Consider the following 19,106-nt stretch of genomic DNA (forward strand, 5'->3'; position numbering starts at 1 on the left):
AATGTATAGTTTTATATACTTTGGACATACAATTCAGAAATAATGAAGCTCGAAAAGGTCCATGTTCTCTCCCATTACTCTGCCCTTAACAGACGCGAAATACATGCGATACCAAGACGCTTCGTTCAATTCCGTGCACCGTAGGCAAACGAATGACCCCAACATTTATCCCCGGGTATTTCTTCCCATAGCTGAGGCCTACATGGCGGTCAGTATATAGTCCGGGTTCTTCTTTTCTAATTGTGTGGGGTGAGGGGAAGGATAAATCGCCACAACATTATCATCACCTGTTCATTGGTTCTTCCCATTTCATTGATCGCTCCGATTTACTCCCCTAGCGAGTCATATATATAAAATTTACTTGGGATTATAGAAAATGTGAACTTTCTTCATTGATGACAAAATCATTGCTTTGATGGAAACAATACGGGGTACTGTGAATTGACAGCCCTACCTCATGCAAGTTCCACCGTGCCCATGTTTTTTAACTATCAGAAGGGAAAGAAGAAACAAAAAAGGAGAGAAGATGAGCAAAGAAGTCAGTTTGTACCCCCAAGATTCAAACCTCAGACCCCTCGCATGCCACACAGATCACCAGCCTCTAGCCACATGGGTTACACTGGCCCGGCCAGCAATTTCCTGAGTATATATGACTTAGGCCGATTGCATCATCGCATCATGTGGAAAGCCTGCACAGGCAGTGGTTTTAATAGTGAGCTTTAGTGAGCTCTGGCTGGGTTATGGTTAAAATGTATATCATTTTGTGTTACTGTAGAAACCAGAGTGGCCACTGAAAACAATATTATTTGCTGTTTATTGTACATTTTGTCATCATCACAAATGAGACGGATACAGACAACCATCATGATCCTGAGACAAAAGAGACCTGACCTCTAGGAGGGAATCAACCTAAAAATCAAACTCATTGAAGATTACTTCGAGGAATATTTGAATATATTATAGCCAGAGTGAAATCAAACTAAATAAAAATTAATAATTGATGATAACAACTTTGTATTACTTGGTATACACAAGCCGGTTTGGGCGACTAAATTGTTATAAATTTCAGGTGGTACTACACCCCCTGACTAATTTTGCATTTTTCTCAAAAAGTAACTGCACACTGGTAACAAAAGTTATGTATATTATAGGGGCAAGGAATCCAATTACTTCACTGAAATTTCAGTGATTCAAGACAAGGGTTCATTATATATGTTAAAAAAAGAGGTACATTCTAGCAGTACTTCTTTTCTTACCATAAATAACATACCTCTTGTCTTGAGTCACTGAAATTCCAGTGTAGCAACTGGATTCCTTACACGTATAATATACATAACTTTTGTTACCAGTGTGTTATTATTTTTTGAGAAAAATGCAAAAATAGTCACAAATTTATCAAGGGGTGTAGTAAAAGCATGTAGGATGGCTTTCACATACTTGTGTGCGCGGGTTTGAGAGACAAACCTTTTTTTTTGGCCTTAGTTGCATTCTATTTCTTAAATAAAGGGTAATGCAGAATCAATTATTTAAATGTTTTTACTGCTGAGGACACATTATTTGAGAGTGAGTTCACATAATAATTGAGTGTAAATTTAGGATACTTGTAGCACCCTTTATTTCTATTCTATTACCTCAAAAACAGTTTGATGTAATAAGAAATATCATTTATAAATACAAATATTTTGAAGTAGAGCAGATCACAATGTAAGTGACTGCACATATTGTGAAAACATTGCATGTATAACCATGCATTTGGTCAACAAAAATGTGCCCTTACATGATGCAATTGAACAAATCACAGTGTTTGAATACTGGGCAGTGGAGGTAATAGCATAAAAAATGTGTAAGCGTGTATAAAACAAGAGGGATACTTTTGGAATGGCATCAATTATACAAAACTTTAATCAAATTTAGCACATACATCACACATGTGGTGTGCTCAAGCAAAATCAGTCTGAAGTCAGGCATATTCAATTTTCAGTTTTCTACATTATTGTATAAGGCATTTGCAAAGATACATTTTGCAGAAACCCCATTAAAATTGAATATTTAGTTCCAAAAATATGGACAGTTGAAGTGTTTCCAAAACAATAGACAGCAAAAGAAATAATTTCCTTTGTTGGGTTGCATGAAATCTGAAAATCAATATTTCCGACTTCTGACTGATTTTGCTTGATCACATCGAAACCAGTATAAAGTTGCACATCTTGGAATTTGAATTGGCTAAAAAAAATTAAAAATCCCAATAAAACAAGCTTTAAAATGGTATATCACATGTCACAATTGCTTGTAAACTTGGTACTCAAAATTCAATATTTTGCCTTAAAATCCTTTTTTATTTAATTTTATTTGGTTTATTGGTCCATATCTCTGAATGTGTACTGGCGACTTTACACTGGATTCGTTGTGGATGGTCACATATGTACATACCTAAACATACGTCACACACAGAAATAGTCTCTTTCTGAATAAGTTCAGGCGAGACAAAACAGAAACAAATTTACAGTTTTCTTAATTTGTGTACTGAAAGCTTTGTTAGTACAATAAAAAAATATTTGGTATACATAAAACAAGTCATACACATGTAATTTTTCCTAATACATCACAAATATATAAACATCAAGGTGTATCAATTAGCTCCAAGGTTTTCAGAGTCACAATACATGCAGTCAGCGTTTTGCATGCAATGGTCTATTTCATCTGAAATTCATACACTCTATAGAAGACCTGACCATAATCTCCCACACAGAGAGTGACGATTTCAAATGGATTCACCAAATGGTAACCCCATTTGAAATTCACACTCCCTGTGTGGGAGATTAAAGGTCAATTGTTCCATATGGGGTGTATGAATTTCAAATGGAATAGTCTATTAGTAGTTCTCTGTAAAAGTAGGTGTTTTCGAAAATATTGAAAGCACATTCACAAGATGTTAATTTCAATTGTGTTAATTCTGTTGTGAACACAACAAATCAAAATGCAAAAAATGTTGAAGGCACTTTCCAACATATTTCCAATAGCGAGAAGGGATTTTCCCATTAACTGCAGGTTTGCACAAATCGCATCAATCCTCATTCTCCTGAAATACAACATTTTGGTATTGGAATTCGTAAGGACCCTCTAAAATCAATCTTGCCCAAGACATATAAACCAAGCAGAGCCTAGGTCCAAAGCCGTGGTCCATCAGAGCTTAAATCTCAGCCAAGACTGAGAAAGAGAATAAAAGAATACATTCGAGAGTGTGATTTGATTCTTCCAAAATTGTTGAACTCTGATATACAGTGGTAAAGTATCAAACTACAATTAGGGCGAAACTGAAGATTGCACAAAAAACACTATTCTGCAGGAACTGCTTTCCTGTTCTTCTTTGAAGCAGCACTCGCTGACTGATTGTTGAACTCTGATATACAGTGGTACAGAATCAAACTACAATTAGGGCGAACTGAAGAGTGTACAGAAAACCATTATTCTGCAGGAACTGCTTTCCTGTCTTTCTTTGAACTCCTCGGCTCCTTATCAGGAGGTGAAGGTGCTGCAGCCACTGCCTGCTCTATACTGGGTACTCCCTGCCTGTTGGTATTAGTGTCTTTAGAGCTACCTGTACCTGATGTTTCTTTTGGTTCTTTCTTCCATACATGTTTCTCTCCAACTTGTAGTGCTGGTCCCATCTTGTTGGCTAGATCAATGATCTGTATGATCAAAATAATACAAAACATAAGTCCAAAGATTACAAAAATTGGCCTGTGTGTAAATGCTTTAGTAAATCCGCATAGAGCCCAAAATTGAACGATAATTTGCTTCTTTAAAGGCGCATATTGGAATGTCATCTTTCCCTGGGTAAGATTTGACACCATGCCAGTCCATGGCCAGAGGGTAACATAAGTAGGTTTGTTTCACCTTGAAGGCAAGGATAGTCATGCAAATATGGGCTAACTTTCCCCTAGGCCATCCAATATGCCATATACAGTAGGACTACAACTGGTATCTACTGGTCAGTTTATACTCCTATTTCCACATCTGTTATTTTTATATGCTCCTTTAAACTAGAGTGTTACAAAGGTTCAGGCACTCAGCGCTTAGTGCGCATGAGCTCATATCAGCTGATACTCAATATCCCTTCACTCAACTGGTGTGCAAATGTATTTGTTTTCAATGATAAAATTTTGCAAAATGTTAATACAGTGCCTCATTTCAAATATATAGTTTTAGTTTTGGTTTTGGTTTTGGTCACGTGGTTTCCTATTGTCCTGCCTAACCACTTGAATCATAAGATATCGAACTCATTGTTTCTACCTTTTGTTTAAAACCGAACATTTGTGTCAGTCAGTTTCGGTTTTGGTTTCAGTTTCTTATAAGTGGTGTGGATCGTAAAATTATTTGATTTGAAGTTACCTACTCTAAGTATACAAAAGAAATGTTTAAATTTCGCAGTGCAATATTCACGAGCAGAGAAGTCGAACAAAGCAATCTACATTTGAAAGCATTGATTTAGTTTGAAAGCATTGACTTGAGACTACGAATTAGCCTAAGTTGATTTCACTGTGAAAATATATAGACCATCGAAATATTTCCACAGACATTACAATAGGCACTTGACAGATTATGACTTCAGTGTTATAAACACTATTATACACAACTCTATTTATGTGCATGTCGCATGACGGAAGATCAATATCATAGAAAGCTGGTTTAAACTAACTTTTATTCAATTTATTTATTGGAGAATAGAGAGAGAGATAGAAGAGATCGCCAGGGAAAGAGGGTATGTGTGTGTGAGGGGGGAGGGGTAAGGGTAAGGGAGAAAGAGAAACAGAGGGGAGAGAGCATTGGAAGTGGGAAGGGAAGGATGGGGAGAGGTGGGCTCAAGAGTGGAGTGGAATAATCGGGAAGAGTCGATATCATGTGTGGGGAGGGGGGAGGGAGGAGGTTATATATAGGTGGCGGAGGAACATAGGTAAGAGGTATGGGTTGTGCTTTCCGGGAATAATCTAATTCATAATCAAATCATCTACATCATCATGCATCGTTTATATTTCAGACAAATAAACAAAACACCCCCACCCCACCCCTCAATATATGCACATGATGTCTATGCATAACTTATCAAACGAATCTCGAAACTCGGGTGTAATTTTATGGTGTCATGGAAGTGTGCCACATACGGCAGAGAGCATCAAAAGTCGTCCGCGTTGATAGATATCGATAATGAAAATGTTAGCACAATAGGCTATTATATACGTATGGTTATAGGCCATTATACTTTTGATTATATATACCCTCTTGTGTCCTCCCAGCACAATAGTGTTATGATTGCATACCAGTTCATCTCCACATTTTAATCCCTTGATTTTTGGTTTCTGAACAATAGAGAAACCAAAACTATATATTTGAAATGAGGGAGTGCCTCATTTCAAATATATAGTTTTAGTTTTGGTTTTGGTCACGTGGTTTCCTATTGTCCTGCCTAACCACTTGAATCACAAGATATCGAACTCTTTGTTTCTACCTTTTGTTTAAAACTAAACATTTGTGACAGGTAGTTTCGGTTTTGGTTTCAGTTTCTTATAAGTGGTGTGACGAATAAAATTACAGGATTTTCGAAGTTACCTGATCTAAGTATACAAAAGAAATGTTTAAATTTCGCAGTGCAATATTCACGAGCAGAGAAGTCGAACAAAACAGTCTACATTTGAAAGCATTGATTTAGTTTGAAAGCATTGGCTTGAGACTACGAAATAGCCTAAGCTGATTTCACTGTGAAAATATATAGACCATCGAAATATTTGCATTCGACATTACAAAAGGGGCCACTACTGTAATTGTATAGGTGCTATAAACAAAATCGATTCATGTCCTTAATCCCATGTACCAGAATCGATGGAAGGCCATTATATGACCTCTGATAACCTAATGACTTTTACTGAAGCAATTTTTACTGCAAAAAGTAGAAGATAGAGGGGAGAAGATTGGTGTGTGTGTGTGTATGTGTGTGTGGGTGTGTGTGTGTGTGTGGGGGGGGTTGGAGGGCAAGGGGGATATGGGCCGGGAGAGAGAGAAACATATGAGAGAGAGCATTGGAAGAGAAAGAGAAGGGGGAGGGGAGATCGAGATGAAGATATCGAAGGTAGGGGAGGAGGATGGGGAAAGGGGTAATTTAGGAAAGAGGTGGTTATATAGGGGGGAGCCCCCTCTTAAAGAGGTATGGGTTGTGCTTCCCAGGGATAATAAACTAATTCATAATCAAATCATCTCCATGCATCGTTTATGTTTCATACAAACAAACAAATTCCCCACCCCACCCCATCCTTCAGTATACGCTAGCATGTATATGATTTCTAGGCCTAGAACTCGTGAGTATAATATGCCACCTATACCTTCGACAGAGAGCATCAACTGTCGTCCATGGGATAGATTTCGATATCAATCATGATAATAATTATGTTAGCACAATAGGCTATTGTATACTTCTGGTTATATACCCTATACTGTGTCCTCCCAGCATAATAGTGTTATGATTGCAGATCAGATCAGCTCTACTTTTTAATCCCTTGATTTTTGGTTTCTGAACAAAAGAGAAACCAAAACTATATATTTGAAATGAGGGAGTGTATATTACCCGACAATTTTAATAATAGTAAGTTGGATTTCGAATTCCCTACACTGGACCCAAGATTAACTTCTTATGACATTAACCAAACTCAGGCTGAATTCCAGAGAAACATGAACAAATGAAAAACAAAATACATGCATCTAAAGTACTAAAAATAAAAAAGACAGGTCTTCAAAGTGATTTTACAGCATCTCTCCTGATGTCCTCTGGTGGCAAATTGGGCTATGCCAGTTGAAATCCATACACCCCCTATGAAAATGTAAGCTTAATCTCCCAACAGGGAGTGTGAAATTTAAATGGGATTACCTGTATGGGTGCCTCCATGTAAAATCTACACCCCTAGTGTGAGAGATTAAGGTCATGTCTTCCATAGGGGGGTATATGGATTTCAACTGGAATAGCCCATTGCATTATTTGTACAAAGAACTGACATTGCATGTCTTACCTCCTGATCTATAGTGTTTATGGCATCCTTGCCCAGTTTCTGCATACGCTGGTCAAAGTTGTTGAACTGTTTAACAGCTGCTTTGCGCTCTCCTTGGTTATACAGGAATACACAGAAATTAAGTGCCACTGCTGGGTCTTTCCTGTAGATACAATGCAGATCATTTGAAGGATAAGCAAAGGCTTGATTGAACTGTAAACCTTGCTTTGAACACTCACAACAGGCCCACCAATGAGAGTGAATTTTCTGGGTTTTTTTTAAAAAGTTAGCACAGTTGATAGACAGTCAAAGTTAGCGCAGTTGATAGTTCATCAGACTTCAGTGCAAGAGGTCCGAGTTTACACAAATGTTCACTGAAGCAGAAAATTGTCACTTATGACCCTAATTTTAGTTGGGCGAATTTGGTGTAATTCGAGAGAGATCATGATTGCAATTTATTTTATATATAATTTTGGCAATACTGCCAAAATGAAAATAAATAGGTGACGTACTTACGTTTCTAAATTAACCGACTGTTCATAAGCTTGCTTTGCATTATCAGGATCATCTAAATGTGTCAATGCCACTGTAACAAAATTAAATTGCATGAAAAATAATGTTCAATCATTCAACAGTTTACTAATATTTCAAAAAAGGAAAATGATGCATCTCTAGCATGATTATATCAGGTTAAAATTTTTGCACAAATCTGTCGAATTCACTCTCACAGTTTCAAAAATGATTCTCATAAAATTTTTTGGTGAATGCCTCTTTTTGGAGCCACCAAACTTTTACATTAGCAGAAACTGAGGTGTTCTTGTTCTCTGTTGACAAGGAGCAATCTTCTTGGAGAACATCTCTTTTCAGAGCTATCAGAAGAAAAAAAGGGGCGGCCTACATGTCTCATTCTTAGGAATTTTGTCCTGAAGAAGTCAAGTTACTCCTGGTGAAAGTTTGCCAGTTTCCAAAACTGTCTGATGGTAAACCCGTTCAAAAAACCCAAAAATTTAGTTCAAACAAAACCAAATTTGCAATGAAAGTAAACTTATCCAATTGAAGCAAGACAGAAGACAAACAAACAAACAAACAAACAAAACACAATACCTGTATCACAGGTTTCTCTCTTCCCACAATGTAATAGGCATATTGATAATAATACAGTTTAGAAGGTTTATCCATCTCCTTTGTTATGCAATATACATATTGCATTGTGGGAAGGAATTTCAGTCAAACTGACTTCACATAGAGAAACCCAGGATCTATGTATAGATGACACGTTCAGTAGCCACTACTGAAGAGAAACATAACCTACCTGCTAGTAACATGAACAGCGCCCCCATCTTTGGTCTGAGGTTAATTGCAGCACTAAGGAAATGGAACGCCGATGCATACTGCTGCATAGTGATGTGTACCAAGCCTAAATTATGCATGATTTTCCAGTCAAATGGGGCTAGGTAGGTTGCTCTCTTTAAACAACTAATAGCCTGTAGGAAAAAACATTTACAAGAGAATGAAACTAAATAAATATAGGTTCTGTAAATGCAAATCACTCTGGGAGCCACCTTGAAAGAAAGCATACGAAAAACTAAGCAAATAATTCCCCTTTAGGGGATGTGAAAAAGACCCTGTTTCATAGGTGGACAGACTGTTCAAGTCAGTCGGGCTTAATAATAACATCAAAAGTTTGAAAAATCAGGTAAAAATTTGATGATTTTATGCAAATATTTTGAAAATGTTCTGCATTTTTTTCAAAATTTTTCATTCAATAGCAATATATTTTTGCATGATTTTAGCAAGATAAAAATAATAAACAGTTCTGTCAAAATACAAAATCTGGGTCATTCGGGTCCGTAGAACTTTTTTTTTTTTGCTTCTAGTCACTAGCCACATCTTAACCTGATGAGCAAGACAACCTTTCTTATGGAGAACCTGGTTGGTAAATTGTGGTTTTTATTAGCTAGTCTATTCAAAAGCGTTTCTTAGCCTCATGGGGTTCTTGTTTTGGTTTAGTTTTGGCTGGATTTTTTTTCATTTTCGAGAGGGGAGGAGAGAGGGAGTAAGGTGGTTTGGTTTAATTGCCATTGCCCCGGCCATATCAGTAATGTCACTCTTGTGAGGTAGTATTAGTGATCGATTACTATTAATTGATAGCCAACAGGCGTATCTTTTAATTCAGTCATAACTGTCATCCTTTCTCAATCATGTATGCCACGTATAATTCTTCCAAATCAATCCTCGATATTGAGCTAGACAGTTTTCTTACTGGTTGATGCCTCCTCTTCTCTTGATATACTACTGTTGCCAAGTGTCCATGGGCTATTCCAATAGAAATCCATATGCCCCTAATATGGAACACTTGACCTAATAATGTTCTACATAGGGAGTGTGAATTTCAAACAGGGTTACCCGAATGGTAACTCCATATGAAATCTATACCCCCAGTGTGCAATATTAAAGTTGTGTCTTCCATAAGGGGTGTATGGGCTTCAACTGGAATAGCCCAATTATCAACTTACAGCTACATATTTCTTCTTGCCAAAGAAACACATGCCAATGTTATTCCATAGTGGTGCACTCTCTGGGACTGATGCTGCTGCGATACGATATTTAGTCAGAGCTACGTCGTAATCGCCATGCTGCTGCATCATGCTACCTGCTGCTAGAATAGCCTGTGTGGAAATAGCAGGAATTATATAAATTAATAATCTCATTTATATTTGACATTACTAAATTAAGGTTTTTAAAACGGCTCTCTATGTTTTCTGGCCAAATATTTGCAAGAAAAAGTATATTATGATCAGCTCATACTAGGCAAGAATCATTCGGTTTTTGGTACTGTACAAGTCAATAAAGTCCCAACTTGCGCCCAATTAAAAGCACACGTCAGTCATGCAATAAGTGACTGCGCTCAGACGTGTGTACGCCATTCTTTATCAATCCACAATATTATGAGCCCCACCTATTAGATATAAGTTACTACAAATACATTGGGAGATATATCGGCATAATTATAAAATCAAGCCAAAATTAGAACCCTCCTTTGAGTGCAAAATGGTATTTAAAAGCACTCTCATGATTAACCTCCGAATCATTACTTACTTTGACATTGCTAGGGTCATAGGTCAATGCATTGCCAAGATGCTCAAAGGCTCGCTGATTCTGTCCAATCTGTAAGGCAAGACAAAAGTATCATATCATTTAACACAAAGTTGTGACTTCCTCATACTGACAAATACTAGAGTTCTATAAACCATCCAAATGCATGATCAAATGCTGGTAGCATTTGCACAATCACTACAAGCGTTCAGTCATGACTAGTGACATAGCAACAAAGTTGCCTTCAAGTCAACTGCACGTGACTTGCCAATAGGGCACGCTATAGTCCTTATACCTTCCGCGGATCAATAGTAAAATCAAATTTTGAGATTTTGCTCATCAAGTGTTGATTTTTGCAGGAATCTGTTCTGCTAGTTGGAATCCTCGCATCCTTTCCTTTCTGAAAATGTATACTTTTATATACTTCTCATCATTACATTTAGAGATACAATAAAAAAAACAATTTCAAAATTACTGACTCGAGAAAGGTATACAAACTATAGTGACTTATTGTTCAAATATCGGCAATTGCTTTTCTGATAAGCGACTCCTTCCGACTACCTAGTATGATCGATATGGGCATTATGTAACCCATAGAAATTTACTGTAATAATTTTGTGCAACATACCTGTAAGTACAGGAGACCTAGAGTTGTCAGCAATTCAGGATTCTCAGGTGAAAATCTGTTAAACAGGAAATATAAAATAATAAATTTACCATCTTCATTCATTTCTCATTGCTGCTGGCAAAGACAAAGGATCACCTTTGAAATATCATGCCTGAGGAGAATTCTATTAATAAGTTGTATAAGACAGGCTAAGAAATGACTTATTTCATCCACAATTCCTTGGAACTTCTGACTACACCATTCTGGACAGAATCAACCTATTGGTGCCAGTTTCGCAAAAAAATTACAATCAATCTTACAATTAATTTCACAAGGTAAGGAATGACATCAAAATTCAAACTGCCGGTCAACCACCAGCACCCTGGCAAAACTGCAGGTTGGGCCTGGTTTCTATTGTTCTGAACAATAGAACAATGTTTACCCACCGGTTTTCCAAGGAGCAAGCAGTTGACAGATGGTTGCTTTTTAAAAATGGGCCCCAGGAGGGGTTGGAAAAGATTTCCCAAAATATACTGGAAAGTAGAAGGTAAAATCCATGAAACAAGACAAGAAAGCAAACCCCATAAATGTTGAACAGACAGCTTAAAGAAATTTACAAAAGCTGCATTACCATCATTTTTGGCATTACTGTCACAAGCTAAGCATCAAGCCCAGAACTGGAGGACCTTCACCTTGATAGAGCCCTAGGCATGGGCAGGCAAAGTATTAAGTCAAGCCATAATTGTATAGTCTCTACTTACTCCACTGCTCTCTTGTATACATCTATAGCCATATTGACATCACCTTCCATCAAGTAGATCTTAGCTAGCATTACATAGGACAAGTCGTGTTTGTTGTACTGGATTGCCTGCTTTAAACACTCTTTAGCCTGTGACAAGGAAAGAAACAACAATATACATGTATTTAAGTAGATTATTTACCCATCAATTGAAATCAAATAGGCTATTCCAGTTGAAATCCATACACCCCCTATGGTAGACATGAGCTTAATCTCTCACACATGGGGAGTGTGAATTTCAAATGGGGTTACCTGAATGGGTGACTCCATTTGAAATTTACACCTCCTGTGTGAGATTAAGGTCATGTCTTCCATAGTGGGTGTACAGATTTTACCTGGAATAGCCCAAAATGTTACACTAGAGAGGCCGTACTCAAAATAGCTGTGCGAAACGCTATGGTAAATCTGCCATATTAGATTGTCACACATAGGGGACTAAAATAGTATACTGTCAGCATTTATTGCAAAGGTCTGAAACTTGAACGATAATTGGCATCGGCAAGCTTGACCATTACAAAGGTTTGTGCAGCGCATTAATGCTCAAATGCAAACAGGCACTTTTTAAATAAACTTTTGCTAGGTATATAGTAAAATGTTCTCTGGTAACACACAAAAATATGTATCATTGTCATTTAGTATTGGCAAGATTATGATGTTATGAGTCATCCAGTGAGTAACCAAATTTAATCAAAATTCCGCAATTTCAATTTTGCTGCAACCTATTCACCAAGTCTTCATCAGAAAATGTTAATAGATTAACTTGTTAACTTTCCCTACCTTCATATATTCTTTGAGATATATATAACAGACACCTTGGTTGTGACTCACTTCCCAGTCCCTCTCACTCATTTTAGCTGCCTCAGTGTAAACATCAATAGCTGCTTTGTGTCTTCCTAACAGAAATCTTGGGTGAAAAGTAACAAAAAAATACTCTTTTTTATAATTACAAAATAATACAAATGTCTTTTACATCATTGTTTTATCAACGTTTAGAAATGTTTGTGCATGCACAGAATGACCCTGAATGTAGGTACACAATCTCGTACTCCACAACTTGAAGTCAGATGTTGAGCTATGATTGCTGAATTGAGGTTGATGAACTATGCCATTGAGAATGAGACGTAGTCGGTAGTCTGGATGTAGGTGAGGATAAAATGTTGAGGGTTTAGGAGCAGAAAGCCCCATCTGCAACAGCTGCCAGATGTCATATTTTTAGATGTGTACAACATAGAATGCAGATATTGTCAAAATGTATATAGGGCAGCTATTGCAGATATGGCCTTCTTGCTCTTAACCCTCGACTATATGCATACAATACTTACAATGACCTAGCCAACTGTTTAAGATTATCTGGATTGTTTGCATTAATAAGAGCACACATCTGAAAGCATTCCAAGGATTCTTGTATCCGTCCCTCTTGTCTCAGAATCAAGGCTTGTACATATGTGGGATATTCACACATTCCACCTGTCTCCTCCATTTGTTCTTTAATAAGTGCCTGGAAAGAAATTATGCCAAAAATACAAACAGAGTTAGAGTAAATATATTTAAAAACAAAAAGTCTGCCATACATAAAGGTGAACCGAATGTTGATCCCCCTCCCCAATTCATCATTCAGTCTGGGCCACACGCTCGATGGTACCGCTCAATCAGTTGATCCATGTAACATGCAGTGGCAAATCACACTTAATGAAGAGAAATTGAAATGTGGTTGTTTATCAACTAACACCTCGCTTTTCAACACCACAACAATTGGTAGTACACTAAAATTTATTGAGCATTCACGCAACATGCAGCTGCGTAAATCTGCTGAATAAAGTAGGATGTTTTACCCTTATCATATCATAGTAGCACTACTACTTGTGTACTGCAGAATACATCTATAGTAACCCCATACCCATGATAATAGAGCAAGGAATTTGTCTTGTGGCAGCCGAGGAGTAAAGCGGAACTACATAGCTGAGCGATAGCGATTGATATTTAGCCAATCTTATTGCTCAAATACCAATCGCTTGTTGCTCAGCGGCAGAGTATAAACTCAACTGCAGGGGACACACAAGCCTGACAATGCTGGCGACCAACCAAAGACTCTGATGCTGACCTGGAGCTATCCTGCAGGTCATATTGGCTTTACTACCAATACACTCCAAAACATAAGGGGAAGGGGGCAACAAAGTGAAAGGCAAAGAAAGCTGCTGGGTGAGAACTATTGCTCATACTTGGTCCATACATTCTGCCTTGGGGTGTACTACCCTATCACCAGTTCAGGACAAGCCCCCCTTGACAATTGGGTAGCTGGTCACTCTTTTTGCTCAGAACACTTCCACTCAAGAATTAGAATGGAAGTACTCCTCGGTGAAAATGATATGCACTTGACAATAACAAAAATTATTATGATGTTGCTACTTGCATTTTTATGCTAAGATGCCTGTGTGTTTAACCAAGACACTTTTGTAAGTTCAGAAATTGCTCTGGAGCAATCGTTTTTGATCAATCGTATATACAACAAAAAGCAAAGAGAGGCGCTGAGGACTGACTTCTACTGAGAATGAAATGCTTTAGAATTTTTGAATGGGAGTGAAATTGAATTGCATAAATTTGACTCTTCAGTAAAACTTTTCTTTTAAGTTGGAATGTGAAATATAACATAAATAAAAGGAAAAATTTATCTCAGAAGGAATGGAAATCATTTATTGCTATGATTATCAATTAGCATTTATTATTGCTATTATGCCAGATGCATTTTTAAAGCTAACAAGGGCTTACTAATGAACTAATGACCCATCTGACTATCGACCTGTCATCATAAAGACTGTCATTTTTAAATTGAATTCCTTGTTTGCAAACCTACCTTGCAAGCATCATGTTCTTTCCTCACATAGTGAAGATGTATCAGCCAATTTCTACGTTCAAATATTGGAATCTCTGGTGCTGTGCATGGAGAAAAATCAGAATTTTTAAGGTACTTTTTAAAAACAATTTCCCACAATACTGTTACATACCAACATAATTGTTCGCTTTACCCGTATTTTAACACATTCCGCGTACATATTCATCAATCTTCCGTGTGACTTTTGTGAGATTTGGATTAAAAAAACCTTTCATGGACATACATATACATACAACATTTCCCTATTATACTAAAACAGTTCTGATATTGATAGACTTTCAATGCATTTTAAGTTCAAAAAGTCAAAATACATGTAATGTTACAGGCAACTGTGATTTGTGTTGCTCCCAAGTCAACTTTTAAGTCAGCTTGTACATTTAGCGATTTGACACCTTGTAACTTCTGGTTGATATAAACAGGCGCACAGCCGAGCTTTATTTGGGGGCGTGGGGAGCTAAAAAAGTGGACCTTTTGTGTTGGCTTTTTTTGGCATAAAAGGTTTAATTTGAATGTTTTTCTTGAATAAACCGGCCTTTTTGATTTAAAAAAAAAAAAAAAGGGCCAATTTTCAACACTTTTTACAGAAGGTTTTTTTTTCAGATTGACATAGGGGTGCATTGCACCCTGCTTCAATCTGGCTATGGTTCTGGATATAAATCATTTCTGATCCTATCTATCCTACTAAACAAATGAATGATCCGATCGTTTGAGTACATACCTTTCTTAACTCTTGGTTTTGGTGGCTGTTGAGGCGGAGATGTTGGCTGTGTCTCTGCTAACTGTGGGTCCATCTTGGGTTCTGGTTGTACTGCTATTGGTTTGATGGGGCCGCCAGCATCCTGAAATCACACATATTGATTGCGAGTTAAAATCAAAGAGATTAAAACAAAAGAGAAGCGACTCAGATTGCCTGGTGCATCCGTCATCTTGCTCTGTCATGCATGTAGACCAAAATAGTGTACATGTACCTCTGGTAAAGCCCAAAATTTACTCACTCACATTTTTGTCTTAACTACATATATTTTTAATGCCAAGAAGGTATAACCACCCAGGTGGTGTCAAATGAAAGAGAAAAAAGTACAGAATATAATAACAATATTTAAATTCCCCACCCAGGGGTGACATTTCTCATGTAAATGTTGGATTTAGGCCTCTGATTTTGCTCATGCATGCATGTTTTGTTCTCATAGTTGTATATATCCAACACTGTTACGTTTGCAATATAATCTATTTCATGTAATATTTTGGAAATTGTTTAAAAATAAAATGACTTAAATAATATTCTAGATATGCCTACTGGTTACAAAATTGCTTCTTATTTAAGCATTGTATACTTTTATCGAATTTTGCACGAATTGATAAATCTTGTAATTTCTCTAATTACAAGGCTTGTTGTTTGTCTTTGTTCGTTTTTTTTCTAATGTATTAAATTTGTTTTGCTTTATTTAGTATTGTATTAATTGAAATATTATGTATAGGGTGCCACAACATCACGCTGTGCGTTTAGTGGCATCCTCATCCACTGCTTCTCATACTTTTGTCATATAATTTAAAACGTTCCGCACTACTCTGTCAAAAGTAATTATTATTCTGTATTATCTTTACACGTATAATTGAATGGATGAAATAAAACTGAAACTGAAACTGAAACTCAAGACTTGAGTCAATATTCATATGCAGGGAAAAAAGTTCATTTTGGCATTTGCGAGGGCAGCCAGACAATTCTTCTCAGGCCTGCTAGGACACCAAGGCAATCACATGCTAAAGAATACATCCAAAGTTACACATTTTGAGGGGCACCGAGACAAACGGGGGTGGGTGAATAATTGATAGTCAATATTAAACCAATAATTAATGATCAATCAGTTATCAACATTTGATTAGATTCTAAAACATAACACATCTAAGATGATAATCACAGACTCGATCATGTTCAATAGCAATTGCTAAGGATGATTTCCTTGTGTGTATCGGGGGGTTGAAGGGAATTGATTATCAATTATTGATAATTGATTATCAAAAATCAATTATCAATTATTGATAATCAATCAATCATTTAACAGTATTCAATGTAATCATGTATCATCATCCATGGACATGTGATACCCTAGTTTGAAAGCCATCCAAGTTCACATTTTGACAAACGAATCAAAACAAATATAATTTTAACATTGTCATCTATGGAAGAAAAATAACTGTCTTTTTCTCAAGAAAAAAAATTGGACCCGAAAATAAATTTTCTTCAAAATCGTTTTTTAAAAATCTTATGCTGAAAAATTTGTCAGATTATGATAATATATCGGAACGGTCGCAAATCGTAGTCTCCTACGAAACCATTTGGTTACGCTCCGCTCCCTCCACACATGTGGAGGGAGCGTAACCAAACTGGCTGCGTAGGAGACTAACTCTGAGGCCGCACTCCAAAAGTGTGAGATATTTCGAGGTGAAGTTTATGATGCTGTTTCCAATGTTTTTCGAATGCAAATGTATTGGGAACTTTCATAATGATTGCATATTTTCATTTGGAAGAAAAAAAGACAAATCTAAAAATTTAAAAAGATTGTACTTTAAGTAGGCTTGCCTTAAGTACAAGCTGATCTTATGTTCATATGGTATTGATGTTATGGTTTCATTTCTTTTGCTAATTATTAGCCGTAAAAATAAGCTTTTTCATGCAGTGAGTGGCATAATTAATTGAATGGACACGGTTGTTGAATTTTGAACCACTTTTCATGAGTTCTCATGACCACGCAAAAAATGATGTTTGTCAAGCTTACTGCAACTCTAAATGCATATCATAATGTTCCTGATCTGGGAAACAAAGCCAATCTTTATTTTATTATATCAAATTATTCACAATTCAACTAAAAACTAACCTTTTCTGAAGGTTCATCGCTGTTTGCCGTGGTAACATTGGACGCCATTTCACCAGGAATGTTTATTTTGCTAGTCTCGTTGCAGTCGCTTAAAATCACGTTGTAAACAAACTCTTGGGCAAGTTTCTTGTCCTTCAGCTGTTCTTGCACAAGTTGCAGGTGATGAAAGGAGGCAAGCAAATGTCTCATACTTCCATGATGAAACTGAGCACTTTCAGAACGTCATTCGTATCTCTGGAATACACAGATATATGTCACTTCACTTGACTAAGAAGCTTTTGTACTCTAGGTCAGGTAAGCTTATCATGATACTTCTTAGTCATGGACATGGTTGCTGAATTCGGCACCACACCAATAAGATGAGATGACTGCATAGTGCATAAACTGAAGAGATACTGCAGGCTAGACTATTCACCAATAGTCAAAGTTCCTGTGCTTTGTAGTTTGTATGCTGTGAATTCTCGCATATTGATATTCATAAGGGCCGATCATTCAATTGTGTGTCTAAAAGTTATTTTGATGAGCTATTCTGTCGGTCCAGCTTCTAGTCTTGGGCCCAAGCTTCACGTGGCTCCTGGGGGGACACGGTTTGTAATGAACGACAGAAACCGGCTGTGAAGGAAGCTATCGATGTTGTCACTCCAGTCCAAATTTAATTTCGGAAAAACCAACACTCGACCATGGAATTTCATCGTCGGTTTGTCATTATGTAAAATGATAAATCAAGTAAGTAACTTCCACTCTGAAAACTTAGAAACTTGTTTGATTCCACTGACTATTTGCGATCAAAATTGGTGGATTTCAATACCAGATTCAGAATGCGATGGAAAGAAACATACCAAAAAGTAAGCCTATATCAGATGATAAAGCAAAGAAGAAGAACAAACCTTTGTGGATGAACAAGGAAGCAATGCAGAAGGTGAAAAAGAAGTATCATGCCTGGAAGAAGTTCACTAAACACCAAGCAGTATCAAGATTACCAGCAGTACTGCAAAATCAGGAACCAAGCAACTAATGAAGTGAGGAAGGCAAAGAAGATGTTTGAGAAGAAGTTGGCAAATGAAATTAAAGACAACCCGAAAAGCTTCTGGAAGTATGTCAGGGCTAAAACAAAGGTGAAGCAAGGTGTAAGTGATCTGACGAGAGAAGATGGGTCTTACGCACACAGTGACCAAGAGAAAGCAGAGGAGCTCAATAAGTTTTTGCCAGTGTTTTTACCATTGAAAATGAGGATGAGATCCCTGAACCAGAGTTAAAACATCATGGGAGTAAACAAGATAGTTTGATCATTACAGAAGTCAGAAGATGATGTTAAGAAGAAATTGAGTAAACTCAATGCTGTCAAGTCTCCAGGTCCAGACGGAATACGGATACATCCCAGAGTTTTGAAAGAAACAGCTGATGTTATTGCATTACCCCTCACCATTGTGTTCAATAAGTCATTGAGTGAATGTGTTGTACCGGTACCAGATGAATTGCGATTGTCACTGCCATTTTCAAGAAGGGAAGTGTAACCAGTCGACAGTCCTGGTAACTATAGGCCGGTGAGCTTAACATCAATTGTGTGTAAGCTGTTGGAATCGATTATCAGAGATCAAGTTATGGAGTAGACTTAAACGATCACCACTTGCTTAGTAATGACCAGCATGGCTTCAGATTGGGAAGATCTTGTGTCACTCAGCTCTTGGAGATTATGGAAATCTGGACGAAGTTATTAGATGAAGGGGAGGCATTGATGTTGTGTATCTTGACTTCTGTAAAGCCTTCGATAGTGTACCACACCAGCGTCTGCTCAAAAAGGCTA

The 19,106-nt window shown here is 37.1% G+C and overlaps 2 protein-coding genes across 2 annotated transcripts in view; one reads left to right on the top strand and one right to left on the bottom strand.

Moving 5' to 3' along the window:
• Positions 1–2,460: 2,460 nt before the first annotated feature.
• LOC140136091 (BBSome complex member BBS4-like) lies at positions 2,461–17,491 on the bottom strand. The gene is made up of 13 exons (XM_072157797.1): positions 17,303–17,491; positions 15,145–15,265; positions 14,388–14,467; positions 12,859–13,034; positions 12,314–12,440; positions 11,499–11,626; positions 10,759–10,813; positions 10,134–10,202; positions 9,551–9,703; positions 8,347–8,518; positions 7,551–7,620; positions 7,056–7,197; positions 2,461–3,689 (listed from the first exon to the last, which is right to left on the bottom strand). The coding sequence occupies exons 1-13, from the start codon at positions 17,489–17,491 to the stop codon at positions 3,465–3,467; spliced, it is 1,707 nt and encodes a 568-aa protein (XP_072013898.1). The 3' UTR covers positions 2,461–3,464.
• LOC140172693 (multidrug and toxin extrusion protein 1-like) overlaps positions 17,464–19,106 on the top strand; it is a 45,556-nt gene continuing 43,913 nt past the window's right edge. The window contains exon 1 of the mRNA XM_072195824.1: positions 17,464–17,596. The gene's annotated coding sequence lies outside the window, so the exon portion shown is untranslated. The remainder of the gene's footprint in view (positions 17,597–19,106) is intronic.

Source organism: Amphiura filiformis, chromosome 16 (assembly GCF_039555335.1).
Source record: "Amphiura filiformis chromosome 16, Afil_fr2py, whole genome shotgun sequence".
Taxonomy (NCBI): Eukaryota; Metazoa; Echinodermata; class Ophiuroidea; order Amphilepidida; family Amphiuridae; genus Amphiura; species Amphiura filiformis.